General features: G+C 47.5%; 5 protein-coding genes across 5 annotated transcripts; 2 read left to right on the top strand and 3 right to left on the bottom strand.

Moving 5' to 3' along the window:
- Positions 1–957: 957 nt before the first annotated feature.
- On the top strand, positions 958–2236 carry BHQ10_002260 (uncharacterized protein; the record flags this gene model as incomplete). Its single annotated transcript, XM_040874387.1, has 4 exons — positions 958–1295; positions 1355–1438; positions 1490–1582; positions 1636–2236. The coding sequence occupies 4 exons, from the start codon at positions 958–960 to the stop codon at positions 2234–2236; spliced, it is 1116 nt and encodes a 371-aa protein (XP_040730765.1).
- A 545-nt stretch (positions 2237–2781) lies between these two features.
- BHQ10_002261 (uncharacterized protein) lies at positions 2782–5744 on the bottom strand (the record flags this gene model as incomplete). Its single annotated transcript, XM_040874388.1, has 4 exons — positions 2782–2883; positions 2940–5221; positions 5273–5528; positions 5643–5744. 4 exons carry the CDS (start codon positions 5742–5744, stop codon positions 2782–2784), a joined length of 2742 nt encoding a protein of 913 aa, XP_040730766.1.
- A 731-nt stretch (positions 5745–6475) lies between these two features.
- BHQ10_002262 (uncharacterized protein) lies at positions 6476–9499 on the bottom strand (the record flags this gene model as incomplete). The annotated part of the gene is made up of 4 exons (XM_040874389.1): positions 6476–8434; positions 8496–8538; positions 8606–9230; positions 9289–9499. The coding sequence occupies 4 exons, from the start codon at positions 9497–9499 to the stop codon at positions 6476–6478; spliced, it is 2838 nt and encodes a 945-aa protein (XP_040730767.1).
- Positions 9500–10013: 514 nt separating this feature from the next.
- Positions 10014–10925, top strand: BHQ10_002263 (uncharacterized protein; the record flags this gene model as incomplete). Its single annotated transcript, XM_040874390.1, has 1 exon — positions 10014–10925. One exon carries the CDS (start codon positions 10014–10016, stop codon positions 10923–10925), a length of 912 nt encoding a protein of 303 aa, XP_040730768.1.
- A 522-nt stretch (positions 10926–11447) lies between these two features.
- On the bottom strand, positions 11448–17236 carry BHQ10_002264 (uncharacterized protein; the record flags this gene model as incomplete). Its single annotated transcript, XM_040874391.1, has 7 exons — positions 11448–11925; positions 11980–12271; positions 12324–12484; positions 12537–12627; positions 12685–12775; positions 14722–16167; positions 16223–17236. The coding sequence occupies 7 exons, from the start codon at positions 17234–17236 to the stop codon at positions 11448–11450; spliced, it is 3573 nt and encodes a 1190-aa protein (XP_040730769.1).
- Between the last annotated feature and the right edge of the window lie 311 nt (positions 17237–17547).

A 17547-nucleotide genomic window follows, 5' to 3' on the forward strand; every position in this document is an offset into this window, starting at 1 on the left:
AGTAAAGACAAGAATACCATACCTGTTTATTTTTCAATACATACACTTACCACGTATCTGTATGTAATTTTGTATCATAACTCTGCAATACATCCCACCATACAGAATCGGAGACAGTCCGACCCCTCAATCTACAACAATATCCATAGATCGGCATTTGCTCCGCGGTTTATCTTTCTCTGCTACAGAAGCATGTGCATCAATTAAGTGCCTCGTGGTGGATGTTCATTGATGGCTTAAGATAGAGCTCAGATGGCGCAATGTTCGGGTTCTGTTGGACATAATCGTCGAGATACCGATAAGCTAGAAAAGAGATCCGACTACGCAGATAGGTACGCAAGTATCTGCCCCACGATTGACCACTGTAAAGAAAGTTTAATGAGGTACATATGTAGGGATTAGGTAGACGTGTGACATAACTGTATTAAGAGAGGCGGGGGKTTTTTCCTCCAAATAACTCAATTGATCTCTTTATTTTCTTCTTCTCCTAAAAGCAATTTCATTGGATTTTTCAAAAGACAAGCAACAGCAAACATGGCAGAGACAGAATCAAGACCTAAGCCATGGATCCTCAATGCCTTTGCCATGTTCTCTCCTGGCCATTTAGCACCTGGTAAAACCCATTCCCCAACAAGGCAGTACAAATAATCCCACTAATGGATCGAATTAGGGCTATGGAAGCACCCTCGCGACCAAGCAGGCGACTTTGCGAATCTTGAATACTGGATAAATCTCGCAAAAATTCTTGAAGAAGGAAAATTCCATGGATTATTTCTTGCAGATCATCTAGGAATCTATGATGTCTACAAGGGGCCTGCGAATCGTGAGCCGGCGTTACTGTCAGGGGCTCAGTTCCCGATTGGAGATCCGTTGTATTTATCACTCCTCATAATCACCGGGTGTAAATCAAATACTTAGTACTGAGCGTTGGGGCATTATAGTCTATTGATATCCGCCATGGCATCCGTGACAAAGTCCCTCGGTTTCGGCGTCACAGCCTCGACAACCTACGAACTCTCCCCTTACGCCCTTGCCCGGAAATTCTCAACGCTCGACCATCTCACCCAAGGCCGAATCGGATGGAATATCGTGACCTCCTTTCTTGACAGTGCCGCAAAGGCGTACGGCCTCGACGAACAGATCCCGCATGACGAACGATATACGCGTGCAGATGAGTATATGGAACTTACTTATAAGCTGTGGGAGGGGACATGGCAGGATGGAGCTGTCAAGAAGGATCCGGAGACAAAGGTCTATAGCGATCCGTCGCAGGTGAGGGGGATTGAGCATAAGGGGTATGTTGAATATTTGCGGGAGTGGTAAGTTGGAAGGTATACTGATCAATTGATTGTAGGAAGTACTTCAAGAGCACCGCGGCGAACCAGCTTCCTCCGTCTAAGCAACGAACACCACTTCTTTTTCAGGCCGGTGCATCGTCGTACGTCTCCTCTTAAATGTTACATAGAATTACCTTATTGACTCCATCAAGAGCAGGAAAGAAATTTGCCGCCAGCCACTCCGAAGTGATGTTTCTCCCTGGCCTTGAGCCCGAAAAAACACGCCTAATCGTCGACGACATGAGGTAAACCCCGACACTCTCTCCAGAGATCCAACCACTGACACATGCAACTCCAGGAAACAATTGGTAGACGTCGGTCGCGCCCCCAATAGCATAAAATTCGTTGCCGGCATGCTCATCGTTGTCGACGAAACCGACGAAAAAGCGCAGGCCAAATACGAGGAATACCTCTCGTACGCCGACTTTGAGGGTACCGCCACTCTCTTCGGCGGATGGACAGGCGCCGACTTGTCCAAATACGAGGACGATGAAGATTTCGCGTTTACGTCCGTTGCCGGTATACAGTCGTTGATTCAGAGTTGGTCCAAGACCATACCAAACTCGAACGGACTCAAATGGACAAAAAGACGGATACTGCAGGAATTAAGTCTGGGGGGTGTGCATCCGAGAGCAATCGGGTCGCCGAGTACGGTCGCAGACATATTGCAGAAATGGGTTGATGTTGGGGATGTGGATGGGTTTAATTTTTCGTATGCTATTTCTCCCGGCACTTTTGAGGATATGATTGAGTTCTTGTGGCCGGAGTTGAGGAGGAGAGGGGTTATATGGGATGAGTATCAGGTCCCGGGTGGTGCGGCGAGGGAGAATTATTTCTTGGATGGCAAGGGGCCGAGGGTTCGTGAGGGCCATCCTGCGAGGAACTTTAGATGGGAGTAGACTCATTGTAGCTAGATTGACGAAATCGTGTGAACCTTGAAAGGGTAGTTCTAGACAGAAAGAACAAACGTAAGTCACATAAAGGAACCGTCTCCTAGTGAGACAGCCATGATCTAATCTATCTAAAAAAAGTGAACATGAATCGGACTAGAGTCCTATCCAGTTCGGGAATCAAAACGGCCGTAAAAGAAAAGAAAATATAAAAGGATGCAATGTCCCATGGTACAGAAATGCCAAAAGGGAGAGAGATAGCTTTTGTCTCGAAATCGGCTGAAACATGCTTTTCGTCTCCTGCTGGGTGTATGATATTATAGAGACCGGGTCAGCCCAGGATAACAGATGAGAGCAAAGACATAACGTTTTGGGACATATTCTGCCCGGATGTGTATACTCGTGAACGGTGAAGGCAAAGCATATACTGCGTAATATCTTCGACGAACGTAAAAGCAAAGAAAGGATCAAGGAACATTAGAGATTATCGCCCGCTGAATGATAAAAAAAAGTAAAACAGAGGGAAAGGAAAACGGAGTAGAATTTTTGATTCCCTAGATCTGGTAGGTCGACTTGAGTTTTTGCGATACCTGTGGAGGCAGTTGTGCAAGGAAGGAGTCAAATCCGGGGATCATATCCCGATAGCCTTTAAGTACCTGCAGCAATATTAGTCAAGGAAATAGAACATAGAGATTGTATACGAATTATTTACCTGTTGGAAAGATTGGTGCAGGTCTCGATACTCTTCCTGAACCAGAGACTTTTGAGGGAAAGAGGATATGGTGCTAAAATACTCGGCGAGGCAACTCTCCATGGCTTGCGGGTTGTGCATGACGACACGATTAAATCCAAGGAACGCAGTGGCCTTTTCTCGTGAAAAGTCAACTTTGGCCATTGACTTGATGAATTCTTGAGCAAATTGTTGCAAATGAGGAGCAAGTAGCTCCGACTTGCTAATACCCAATCGACCGAGAGCCACGGCAGCATTCTCATTCACCGAATCAATGACCATTTCATTAGAAATAATATTGAGCAATGCCGGATACACCTTCTCGAGCCAAGGTCCCAGATCAGCCTTTTCTTCCAAAGCAATTTCGCCCAACGACCAGCAAGCGTTGTTAACCACACTGAAAGTTGTCTCATCCACAAGGGACTCGAGATCAAGTTGTTTGATTAGAACAGGCATGATAGTCGGGATGTAAGGTTGTAATTGGTCAAAAATGTGGATCGCGCAGTCACCCAATAAAGCGTAAGATGACTGGCGCACCTCATTGTTGGAATCATTCATGCAGTAACACAGCAAGTCGAAGAATTTTGGCTGGGAGTTTGCAACGAGCTGGCTGATCTCGTCAGATGGAATGGCTTGTATGATAGAGCTCATCAAGTCCAAGCTAGTGATGAGGAAATCCTTGTCCGGCTCCTCGATAGACGAGTCTTGCGCTGCTTGAACCGATTGCTGTATATTGTCGTACACGATTCTAGAGCATCGTTGGAAGATAGGAGCAGCAAACTGTGTAAATACATCGCCGTAAGCAGCAGCAATGTAGCCAAGGCACTCAAGTAGAGGGAACAGCTCCTGCGACTGATCGCTTATCCTGTTATATCGATCGAGCAAAGCCGGCATCAAGAGATTGACGAGATGGGGTTTAGCCAACTCTCCCATGACACAATCTGCCAATGTCTGAACGCAGTCGTACAAGATGTACATGTTGCGATCTTTGTACTTTTTGAAACATTCAACAAATTGCCGCAATATCGGCTCACAGTATGGAATCAAGCTGGCATCAGACTTTTCTTCGAGGCTGGCAAATGCCGATGCAGCAGCTTCCTGCACTTTCTTGTTATTGTCAAGCATGCGATGTAGGATACCTTCCATCATTGGCTCGAAGAACTGTGCAGATTGGTTGGGCCCTTCGAGATGAGCAGCCCACTCGGAGTATCTACCCAGACACCAACAAGTGATTTTCCGGACCACCGGTTCCGGGTCGTTTAGCAAGGAAATGAGGTAAGGAATCAACTCAGGCAAGTGAGGAGTAACAGCATCCATGCATCCATCAGCAACGGCACCGAGAGTCAGAACAGCGGCCTCGCGGTTCGGCCACTGTTCGTGTCGAAGGGTTTCTTTGAGATAAGGAAGAATAAGGTCGAATACAGGTGAATGATAGACATTCGAAAAAATATCCAGCGCGGCAGCTGAGCACTTTCTTAAGGTCCAGGCATCTTCAGGGTCACCATCATCATAGTCAGACTCCTCCTCGCTTAACTCTCCATCTTCTCGCTCTTCAACAAGCTCCGGCTTGCCGTTTGGATCGGTGGACCCTTCTAATCTGGAGCCCTTGGCTTTTGCGAAACGAGGTTTCAAGTCCTCAGCGCGGTCCTCTTCCTCCGCATCATCGTTCTCAGCAGCCAAGCGTTCCACTTCATCCTCGTCGTATATCATGCTTCGTAGCAACAAAGGGATAATTTTTGGAAGAAACGGTCCAAGAGGTTGCTGCAAGATCGGCTGCTCTCCAGCCGTGAGCCAGAACTCAGCTGCATCCAGGGCAAGTTCAGGGTCTTCATTGTTGTTCTGTTGCAGAATGATGTAATCCACCAAACCCGCCAAATGAGGGATGAGCTGCTCAGGTGCAATTTCCGCAAGTTGTCCAAATGCCTGACAAACGGTTCGACGGACGTCGGTAGATGGATCGCTAGCAAGGCGGAAAAGGTTGTTCATGAATGTATCGAAGTTGGAGATCAGCGCTTGGGGCTTCATTGAGAGGAAGATTTGAATTGTGCTGAGCGCAGTGGATCGAATTATAGAACTGTCACTGCCAGTGAACTCCAGCAAACGAGGAATGATAACCTCCAGCGGTCTTTGACCGCCGTAATCTTTGTCCAGAATCTTGCGGTTGTCTTCACAGACCTTTGCGACAGCTGACATGGCGGCTTCTTGAGTAGACTGTGTCACATCACCCGACACGTTCGCAACAAGACCCAACAGTTCCTGCAGCACTTCAGGCCAAGCAAGTAACCCCCCTTTTTGAATCAATTCCGTTATTATACTGCCGGCAGATTGGCGAATCTGCTGATTTGAGTCTCGCAGCCCTAGAAGAGTCGCTCGGCGGACGAATACCAAGCTCTCGGGCGGGATTCCGTTGTAAGCTATATGAATCTTACTCTTGAGGTTGAGAGCCGCGGAAAATCGGACAATGTTGTAGGTGTCACGATCCATGGAGACGGCCGGGGGAGGGGTTTCGGTGCAGAATATGAACGTCAAGTAGTTTACGAAATCGGGGCTCGCTGTAGCTCTAGTGAGCATCTGTACTCGACCATGAGGTGTTAGCGCAACAATCTTTCTATTTCTTCTCTTGATTGAGTATAGAACGCGGGGTGCTTGGACACTGGAAACGAGAATCCAGACGACTCAACATACCAGTTCTGCCTGTTTCTGAAGGTTGCGATCATACGCATTCAGAGAGTCCCTGAGGTAGCTAGCGAGCTGCCTCAATGGCTCTTCCTGCGGTTGCCATTCCATCGTTGAAGTGTATAGACGGGACCCGTCGCAGATGTGCAAAAACTGAGCCCACAACAGTGTATTTTTGCTGGAGAAATTCAAGTATACAGCACCAATTAATTTGGTGCTGGTCTTACTTTGAGGTATTTTGACCGTTCAAGGTCTGCGCAAAGCTGGTGTTGGCGACAAAATCTTTCGGTGGTGGGAGGAATAGCGGGTTCGGCGGGGRAGGKTTTTTGGTTTATCTGTCTCAAGACGCTGCTTCAGACTAAACCATCCCTTTGTACGGGATATAATGGGTCCAACAAGAGAAACAGATATAAAAAGAGAGAACGGAGAAAGAAAAAGGACAGCTGAGTGTCAGGTGCAATGGCTAAGAGAAAACAGGATGTTGTGTCGTTCTTCTCTGTGGCTGCCAAATCTGCCAGGTGACTGCCAAGTGGGGTGGTCTGACCGCCTTGGAGCCATCTCTATACAAAAAAATAAATACAGAAAATAAACCGATGAAATCTAGTAGAATAATTCAACGGAATGAAATATTGAATTATCAAAGATCTTCTAGAGCATTTTAATAAGGAGTGTGGTTCTCACAACCGACAATCTTAGCTTATCAACCGCTGAAATCGTGTGATATCTTCATCTCATCAAGCAAACAACACATCAGAAGTTGGTAATTATCTATGAATGACATACAGAATACTATATACAATATATTCTATCTAATTCTCATGAATGGAAGGAAATGCGGAGGTCTATGCCCACACCAGCTTCTTGACATCATAAACAAGCTGCTCCAGATACCCTGTCCTTTTCTTAGCCTCTGCCAGCGATATGATCTCCTTTTCCTCGATGATAGACTCTTTATCGCTTTCCTCTCCATCTTTCATTATTTGTGCTGCCTTGATGGCTCGTTCAATTTCCTCGCATATTGACCGAATAGCGACCCTTTCGCTGATGGAGGTTTCCGAGATCGTGTTGTTGCTAACTGTCACGGAGGTAGATGAAGCAAGTGCCTTGAAAGCCATCAACCGCATAGACGTCCGTTTCGTACCACTGAGCCAGGAATACAAATTCCATTCCTCTTTCTTCTCTGGTGTGTCTTGGAGATCCTGGTTGAAACTGCTTTGGAGCGACCGCGTATTCACTCGAAAAGCGTTGGTTTCGCTGTCCTGATAGACAATTACCATGCCGACATTGCGTTGCTCATCGGTCTGAGCATCTGTCAAGACAGAAGTAATGTAGGTTCCGTGATTGATATGGCGGATGGAACTAAGGTTGATCCGCTCAAATGAGAGGACCTTGTCTGTGTTCCAGTCAAATCGGCAGTTATATAGAGCTGCATTTGTGAGCAATAAAACAGTTTCTTCGAAAGGAAAAGTTCGCAAGGTATTGGGCTGTCGAGGGCTTAGCATAGCCCAGCCTCCGACAAGTTCCTCCGTTTGATCGTCCACAACAAGCCTACTGCATGTCTCAATGGCATTTTGCCGCAGTTTCGCTATCGAAATACCAGGGTCGATGGTTTTCAGGTTATCTTGAAATTCGCTGAATACCTGGATGGATACAGTGCCAAGCAAGTAGTCGATACATGCTTGCGAAAAGTAATCGTTGACGATATTGTTATAGTATCGTGATAGCGTCAAACCAAAGTCATTCAACGCACCTCGATAATTCCTCTTCCTCGTCCGTGTATAGTCACCCTTCAAAGCTGCGGTTGAAGAGTACTGTTTCGAGATGGCGTCACCATTATCAGCCCAAAGAGTATTGAACCAATGTGTCGATGCGTCGCCTAGCAGATCAATCGTATAACCCTCGCTTTTCAGTGACTGCTCCAATGATCTCTGGGCAAAGGCACACTGTGTGACTCCTGTACGGTCTAGACAGTCCATGCAATTAGTGCGAATAATGCCTGTCTGCTTTTTCAATAACGAATTGCCTAGGATTATCGTCTCTCCGAAGTCCATCGTAATGTCGACCAGCTTATCCACAAGGCACCTGACGTTTTCAAATCGCATCCCACGGCACTCGTGATGAAAGTCGAACCATTCAAAGCCTAGGTTTAGACCATTAGAGCTTTCGTTCTCGTTGAAGGCTCGTGTGTAAGACTCATAAGCTTCGCCTATTTTCAGTTCCACCCCATGCTTGTCGACAAGAGACACAATCTGTATCTTGCCGTATTTCCTGGATAGGTCTCGAAAATGACGAGCAAACGCGAGTTGATTTGTTTCATAGGTATGGTGAAGAACGGGCATCGGCTTCAGCGAGTAAGGCGACTGTGTAAAGTAAAGCGGTATAGAGCCACGGAGTTGGACGAGTGAGTAGACTTTTCGGGCCGGGTCCCATCCTGGGTTTGACAATATCTGTTCAGTCTCTACGGTGTTGGCTGTGTTGCCCTCGTCATCCACACCGCGTCGTAGATATCGTAACCCAGGGCGCTGGATTGACCGTCGAGATATGAGCGTCAGAAGAAAATTCTGTTTTTTGGGGTCTTCTGCCAATTTCTCCTCATTTGTTTCCTCTTTAACTACAGTAGCTGGCGAGGGCAATACATCATCAGGCGCCTGAATATTCTCCAGGTCCTCAACACGGTCTTTTACAGACGCAACTGTGAATTCACGCTGGCCGACAAAACCTTGTATTAGTGGCAACACGAACGATCGGGCCGTGTCGCCGCCGTCTATAAAGGGCTGTATCAAATGTTTGTTCCAGAAGTACTGTAATATGAAAATCAGCTCACGGGTTAGCTATGCAACAGAACAGCAACCCTTACTATACGATCAGCAAGTACATGAAGCGGCAGCTGAGCCGTTCTAGGATCCTGGGTATTATATCGTCGAGTCAAGTCATAATCATAAGAGAAGAAGAAATTGCTAGACGCAAATAACAGTTTCGTATATCTCAGCAACTTAGGCATGAGTTCTATAGCCTTGCTGGAAGGTAGGTGAGACTGAGACTCAACGTCCTCGGCCGCCTTCTCAACCACAGGCGCGGCTTCGGCTTCGGTGCGGACCTCTTCAGATTCTCGAAGAGGCTCTACCTTTTCCGGAGACGCTTCTTTCGCTCTCTCAGTCTCGGATGGAGAAGGGTCCGATTTGGAATGGGGGGAGCCTCCTGAGGCTCCCCATCGCTTTCTCGAGAACCAATTGAGCGTAAACCGGTTGTTGCGACCTCTGTTTCCGATCACATCTTGCGCAACACTGTTATGTGGTGGCTCTTGCTGATCATCAAGATACACCGCGGGCGTGGTTACTATACCCTCATCACCACTGTCGGCCTCACTGCCAGCCTCGCTACTGGATGTATCATCGTTAGTATTCTGATCAGACTCGTCTCCGCCCTGCTTTGCAGTGTTCTGTGCCTGAAAAATAGCGCGATTTGCATCATCTTGGGACGTTAATGGTATAATGGCGACATTTGTAATTGCATATATCGGTTTTCCAAGTATTTGGGCGACTTCTTTGCGCTGTGTTATGGATACGAGAAACGAGGATGAGGCGATATTCAGCAATCCTGTCGTTTATATTAGCACTTTGTATATTTTTGCACAAAACCACAGTAAAGAACATACCCACAAGCCCATACACCTCTAAACACGGCGATGTTGACTTCGCGTTAGATTCGGAGCGGGCTTGCGACAACGAGGTAATCTTCCTCGTCTTGTAGTCGATCTGTACTGATAGATTTCCATTAATTGAGCCCCGCTGTCCGCGATCACTTTGCTGTAGAATCAGGCCATCGACAGCGGCGAAAATAACGAGCTTTCGCACCAAGCTGGGCATCTTGAAATTCGACAGGCGCCCCGCCGCCGTAACTTCCGTGTCCGGCCGAGCAAGTTATAGGTTTGGGTTGGGGGTTGTGAGGCGACAGAGGACAGTTTAGACTCCGATTGATTTGAGTTTTGTTCGGAAGAAGGAGAAGTACTTCATGTTGAAGGTGAAATGTTGAGTGAAGGAGAAGAAAAGGTGGAATGATCAAGTGCCTGCCCGGTGCCGCGGGATAACGTCACCTTCCATCTAGTCCCCACGTGCCTATATACAACTATGGGCTAATGTGACTAGGAGACTACTGGCTTTATTTCTAATGCAGTCTCTGGCCTCCCCATGTGAGAAATCCAACATGAAAAGGAGATCGCAGCCAGTCTCTTGATGTCTGGATGTAGGCCTGAACTCAACCCAATACACTAGATTAAGAGTCCATGCCTATAGCGCTAAAACAAAACATGCAGATTAGATTAAAGCAACGGAAATCTCACAGAACTGTCCTTTTTTCCACGAAGATGAAGTAAAGCCCGCCATGCCAAACCTCTCCGACCTTCCATATGAAATCCGCCTCCTCATCTGGGAGGCCCTCCTCCACCAACCTCGCACCGTATACCTAAACATGCGCGAGTTCCCCCCAAAGGAGCCCGACGCTGACGCCTATGTCTGCGGCGGCTACAACCAAGAATCCGTCTATCAATGTCTCTGCTCCACCCCGGCGCCCATACTTCTACACATCTGCCACGAAACACGCGCTTTGGCCTTGGGTCATTACGAACTTGCATTCGGCTGGGCGCACTGCCCGCCCTTGCGACAAGCCGGGGTGGTGCTTCACCACGGCTTCTCCGCCAAGGGTCAAGAATACCCAACAACGACCATCGAAAGTAATGCCGCAGAAGTCGCGAAACATTGCGCAAAAGTATACTTTAATTTTGACCATGATACCGTTGTTTTTGGGCGATTCTTGCCGAGCAGCAGCAGCAGCAACGGTGTGTCCAGGAGGGCATATTTCCCGTTTGGGGAACAATTTGATGTCGCTATGTTGGCGAGGATTCGAAATCTGGCGGTGAATATTGATATTGCCTCTTCTGTGCTCCCATTCTTAAATTTATCGCCTGGGTCGGAGCGGTTCTCGAGTTTGAGGAATTTGTATGTATATATCGAGTCTGATGATCCGGGGCGTCGTCCTAGACGGGTTGTTGAGCTCGTAGATCTTACAGAAGACAGGGAGGTAGAAGATGGCAGAAGAGATCTCACTCAAAGGCTTCTAGAGAGATTCAAAAATGTCTTTGGACGGCGCGGTGTAACGGTTGCATTAAAGACGATTTGTAAAGATGGGTTGGGTTTTTGGCGGTACCTTGGGCTGAGGGACTCGTTGCTGAAGAATGGGGGGGATCCAGACAAGCTTTTGAAGTGTGTCTGGCTCAGAGAAATGGACACTACCTAGTTACCTTCAATCTTGTTGAGATGAAGATGATTTGATGAAGCAGATACCCTACAATTACATGATATCATCCTGCGAAAAAAGCCGATAAACTTGTCAACCATTATCCAAAACTTTCTAGAGTACAAATGCTGGGTGACGGTGTGACGGACGATATATACATCATGAGCCCAGGCCAAGAGATCACCACCGGTAATCTCCACCCAGTGAAGAACCGGCATAACAGAAAAGCGCTGAGTCTGGTCAATGTTGATAGGACCAGATGCAATTTCCTCCACTCCTACCACCGATAGTCGATCCTCCTTATATTGAAACCCTCAATAACGCCTGGAAATCCAATAGAGTACAAAAGTGTGAAGCCGGAGTTCCACAGGAACCCGTGTCTGAAGTTCAGACTGAGAATCAATCGAAGAAAAGTTCCATTAAGCATATAGCTGGTTGAAATGTCGTTGAGTAAAAGATCATGCACGCATCATAGACTGTCGACTGACAAAGCCAATTGTATCAAGTTCGAAGATACCACATTTATCGATCGTCTTGCTTGGTGTGGAATGGTGGATTGTCATCGACATGTGATTTGCGTGTAGGGCCAGGCGCGCCGTCATCTTCCTCCCTGAGCTCAGTCAACCCAATGACGCCATTTTCGGCATCATACGATCTCATAAGCCCTTCTCTGTCGCTATTTCCGTTCAGGAAGGCAATACTGGAAGAGCTTCGTCGATGGGGATCTGTGCTTCGGCGTGCCTGCATTGACCGCCTGGTAGAGAAGCTTGCGATGGCATCTGTGGGCACACCATCTTCGTCATCTTTCGAAGCGAGGAGCTGTCGGCCATCTGGGTCATGTCGAGAAAGATTGAGGAGATAAACACCGGAGAAGATAACGAGAAAGCCACAGAGCAGTGAAATGGTGTTCACAGCGTCGGTAGTATTGAAACCTTTGAAAAGGATGAAAGAGGCGCACAGTGTGGCGGTCGTGAAGGTAACGTAGTATAGAGGGTTGACACTATTTGACGAGTCAGTTAGACAATGCAAATGCAGTGTAGATCGGGTAAATTACATATTTGTAGAGAACTCGCTCAAAGCCTTGTTGAAGTAGTTCATCTGTGTCAGAATACAAAAGCCGGTAACAATCGCAAATACGTAGGTCGAGGCGTGCGTGAATTGATTGTTGCCATTGAAGGTGAGCTTCAGTGCTATTCCAAATGCCTTGATAGACATGACAGATACTGAGCCAACGGTTGAGCAAATGGAAATGTAGATAAGGGGGTTCTTCTTTCCGTGAATAGGAGCAACACGGTAAATCATGACTGAAGAGAAGATCGCTACAGCGACACAGTAAAGCAAGAAGCCTGCAATAGATTAGTGTTATTGATCATTTTTATTCCCTCGAGAAGTAATTACCTGGACTCAGCGCATATCCGAGAATCTCCTCAATACTCTCAACGGGCTTGTCTGGAGGCGCATGGAGAACAATAACAACGGACCCGAGAAGACACATGGCACAGCCAAGTTTGCCCAACGTTCCTAGTCGCTCATTGAGAAAGTATGAGCCGAGGACGGCACTATCCATTGTCAATCAGTTATCCACAAAAACAACCACAGATCGAAACATACCCTATCAGGACACTTAGAGCACCCAATGGCGTAACCAGGATAGCTGGCGCGAAAGCGTATGCCGCGAAGTTCGCAACTTCTCCGATAGCCACTGTTTACATCCAGAATTAGCGGCTTGTTCTGAATCATTGCATCTGTGCTGGCGTACATGTAGCTATTCCTGCCCACCATATCGGGCTTCGTAAATACGAAAACCCCTCTCCTTCAAAGCCGTGCGTTTCCGAAGCGTGCAACAATCCCTATTGTGTGGTGTTAGTCAATTGATGGAGTAAGCGATGAGCTGGGCGCCGTTCGGAACGACGCAGGTCGCCAGCGGAGTGTGTGCGACGTACCTTTTTGGTAATCACGAAACTAGTTCCTGATATAGGTGTTAGTATACAGGAAAGAAGAAAGAGGAAAGCAAGATAGCAATGCTGGCAGGGAATCAGCTGACCTATAGCTAATGTCGATACAATGGCTAATGCCAATCCAACATATCTAAATCAAGATTGCATCAGACATCTATGCGTCAAAAATCTGGCTGGAGCTATGTGGTCGTACTTGTCTGAAACCATATCTTATATCAATCCCGGAGCTTACTGCCCCAACGTAGCGAATGCGCCAGTCTAGTTGAAATCGAAGCGCTGCTCAATGGCATGCGATACGAATCCACATGCACGTATACGGAGGTAGCTGACGTTGATCGTGATTCACGATCTCGGAGTATGCGATAACGAGACAGACTATAGGATCTTCGAAGAAGATAAAAGTGTATCAACTCGTGAGTGCTGGTAATTGAAACTTCGAACGTGCAAAGATCGGAGATGGTGCGGAAATGAACCAGCCACGTTCCGCAAACCCGTCGTTAGTGGTGAGCACTCCGGCGCAGAGTCAATCGATCGAGCTGGCGGCGGAGTATTGACAGAGGCTCTGTGGGAAAATGATGGGTAGCCGAGGAGGTCGATGAGGAGAAAGCAGCAATTGTCAAACTGTCCAGATCGAAAAGAGAGAATAAGAGGTAGTTGGCTGGATCACTCGCAGTGGGGTGTGCGACGAGTTCGTCCTGATGGACGCGTGTTTCAAACGAATGACGAGCGGAGGACCGAGGCCAGAGACAAAAGACGCTTAGGTCGAGGAACTACCGGTTCGAAGAAACTGTGACCGTGATAGATCAGCGATGAAAGGGGTCACTGAGTTGGCTGAGTCGGTGTTGTTTGAGGAGGCTTGGTAGGGAAGCACATTGACATTGAAGATAGTGAACAAGTCAGCTGCAACAGTAACACTAAGCCCTGCCTGGGAGCCTTAGTTAAAGCCTTGGAGCCTGAGGTTGTGTGATGTTCTTGGCGAATAGGGAAAGGTGCGAAAGCGGAAAAAAGTGGCAGTGCTTAGCAGCCTTAGGCCGCGCACTAGCCCTCCCGCGCCGCCATCAATTGGCCCGCAGCATTCAGGGGCTTCGACAGGGCAGGGTCCCGCTGCTGCTGCTTCAGGTTGAGAGATCTGAAACTGATCGATGACTTACAGCATTATGGCAATCATCATTATAGTACGCAGTACTAAAGAGAGTCAAATTAAGAATTTTTGGAATTGATGACAGCCCTATTGCCATCAATCGCTAGCTAAACGACTATACAGCCATATATCAACACTGGCCTCGACAGGACCCTTGTGATAATTAGTACATCGGTCGAAGTCGACCATAGACCGTCCCACTCAATCGAAATCCAGACGCCGATTGATTCCCAGGTATAATACTCAATCAGACCATGCGCCGTCGTCAAATGCATCCCTAGGTTGTAAAAAGAATTCCTTGATGGAAATAATGAAAAGAAAACAATGCGGGTAAACAATAAAATCAACGGAAACAGGGAGGCAGGGAGAAGAGGAAACGCAACAAGACCATGCAAAATACTGAATTATATCTTGGCCGCTCGTCTCATACGTGAGAAATATCGTTGTTGTTGATTGTATGTACCTAGATATTAGTATAGCGCAACATACGGTCTCCACGTACCTGATGAATATGGCCGTGACGCTCACAGACACTCTAGGCCATCTGCCTGGCATACCCAAGACATGGGGACGTAATAGTGAACCAAACAATAAATCGACGTGACCCTCATGCGATATAAAAGGCGGCCGTAGCTGGAGAACGTTGATGACGCTGAGTCTATGATGACCGGGTGCGCTTTGCGCCAGGACTCGGCACTCCGTCAAAGTCAATCTCCTCCTCTTCATCGGAACGGGGTCTTTTTCCAACTGTGCTTCCCTGACGCTTGAGTTGAGCATTCTGTTGGTCGTCATTGGTGACAGTCGCTTGCTCAGCAGAGACATCATGGTCGTTACCATTTTCCGTCTCGCGCTGGGTGGCTTGTTCCGTATCGGCAAAAATGTCGTCATCCAGATCAAGGAGGTCGTCGTCCGGCAGGTCAGGAAGATCTGGAATCTCTTGAGCATAATCAAGGTCTCCAGTCGGGTCTGGTTTTGTACCGGCTTGTAAGTCATCCAGCAAATCATCCTTGTTATCGACTGGCTCATTCGATGCAGAAACTGTTTTGCTGGAAGCCTCGTCGAATTGATCAGCAGCATAGGAGCCATCATTTTGCCCTTCTTGAAGCTCTTCAGTGTGCTCATCTCCGGCCAGCTCTTCATCATCTTCATGCTGCAGATCATCTTGATGGTACTCCTCTTCGGCGTAATCTTCATAGTTTTCATCACCGGCAACTTCGTCGTATTCGCCTTCCTCCTGCTCAACAGATTCTTCTTGACCAACTATCTCTTCTTCATCTTCATAACCGCCTGTCTCGTTATACTGCTCAGTTGCAGTAGCGTTTTCAGATACTTCTGTTAGTTCTGCGGCGTCAACATTGTCTTCAGTTGAAGCTTCTTGTTCTTGACGATCGTCTTGCTCCACTTGAGAGTCAGATGCAAAATCGTGTTCATCCGCTAAGAATTCCTGATTTTCATGACCTACGACACTAGCATCAACCGCAACAAATTCATCTACACCAGGACCGGTGATTGATCCTTCCTGTTGCTGATATTTCGCCTCTGTAGTTGGCTCCTGGTTTGATGTGTCAAGAGGTTCCTTTTCTTCAACATCGTCTGGTCGTTCCATATCTGCTTGGGCTTCGGCAAGTTGATGGCTTTCGTTAATTGCTGTGTTGGGCTCACCGTCTTCCTCTTCATCGTGGTACTGCTGAAAGTCGGTAGAGTCGACGCCAGCTTGACGGAGTTCATGCACGTCTACTAAGCCACCTTCGGGTTGGGGTTCCTCTTGAACTTCAGTTTCATGAATTTGACTTTTGGCCGGTTCGTTATCTAGACTTTCGTTCTGTAGCTCCTCTTCCGGAAGATGGGTGTGCTCGCCTTGGTCGCGCTCATCATCGTGTTGCTTTGACAATTCAGCCCGGCTGGAACCTCCTGCATCCTCCGTTTCTTCATGCTCGTATTCCTCTTCCCAGGTTTGTATGTCTGAAATACCTTTGCCTTCCTTTGCCGCATTGAGCAATGCTGCCAGCTCCGAGGACAGATGAGGCCGTGTGTTGAGACCAAGGTATAACGGCTCAGGTTGTTCGATACCACTATTACGACATAAGTGCAGGTATGTGTCAACGATCTGAGACAGTGTAATTTCCGTGACGTGAGTATTATCCTATAATATGGTCAGCACGAAGCTTGAAAAGAAGTAGAGTGAGCTCTTGACTTACCTCGCATAGCTCAATACCTAGTGAATCAATATGGAACACCAACGAGTCCTCACTAGATGCATGTTCCCCAAGAATCGCACGGCACTCCTTGAAGAGGCGACCGATGCTTTCATGCGCCAATCCTTCGTCTGCAAGAAAATACGTTTCCGAAGTATTGCCGGTGCGTGGAGGAAACATCGAAATTTCACTTTCCTGGTAGATGACTTTCACTTGATGAAGATAAGGCGTTTGCTCCGTAGAATCATGTTCGTTTTCAACCACCTCTTCGGTTTCACCTGCTGGAGGTAAATTGCTTAGTCCGTCGTTATCGACAACATCTACGGCGTCTGCTGTTTCATGCTCAGCTCCTATCTCGGTCACTGTAGCGTGTTCTTTGATTTCTTCAACAACCTCATTTTCGTCAGCCGGGTTCTCGAAATGATGCTCAGCAGCAGCTTCGATTTGTGGCACCACTGCAATATGCGGTGCAGCCAGCTTCGCTTCGGTTGAACCTTCTTGAGTCAACTCTTGATTGAATGTTCCTTCAACATCAGTCTGTGCTTCCTCAACAACTTCCTCGGCATTTTGCGGTTTCTCATCTTCTCTTTCTTCCACAATTACCGGTTGTTCGTTCACAACTTCGACCGTTTCCTCTGGCCGGGCCCCGCCTTGTGGTGCTGAAAAGGTTTCGAAGGAAGTAGAGATGGCTTCAGTATTCTCTTCGTATTCTTCATCCACCATTTCTGACTCGACCGGCTCTTGGGTTGTAGGAAATGTGTTGTCAGTGTACTGCATGTTGCCATCGTTATTGTAAGTGGTCGTATCGGTGACCGTCATTTCAGGTACATCATCCATCATATCAGCATCATGGGTTAATTCTCCCGAAGCTCCATCGGGAGTGGCATCTTGTAGATCGAAATCGTTGTCGACGTTCGCAGGCTGGTCGTCCATGATATCAATATCGATCTCGAAATCATCCACATGGCCATTATATGGAGACGCCATCTCCATGTTATCTGTGAAGGGGTCTTCCATAGCTGGAAGACCGAGCGATGAAGCAGCATTCATGATTTTCCAGAATATGAACTTTCGTCGACGCGTCGCGTTCAAGGCTGCTGTAAGGCTATGCCTGAAGGGGACGACAAGTCCCTAGCCGCTAAAGAAAACCAAATAACTGCAACTTGCACGGTGGATAGGACTCTCTCTTCGGCCACAATACAAGATGAATTCGTCATGAGATGGAAAGAAGGTGGTAAGTGATACAAGAAAGTAAAGGAGTTGAGAGGCGTCGGGGTCGGGTTAGAAAAGGCAAGGATGACCCGCAGTAAGCGAAATGCCTAGTAAAT

The sequence above is a fragment of the Talaromyces amestolkiae genome, assembly GCF_001896365.1.
Source record: "Talaromyces amestolkiae strain CIB chromosome Unknown scaffold3.1, whole genome shotgun sequence".
NCBI classification, from domain to species: domain Eukaryota; kingdom Fungi; phylum Ascomycota; class Eurotiomycetes; order Eurotiales; family Trichocomaceae; genus Talaromyces; species Talaromyces amestolkiae.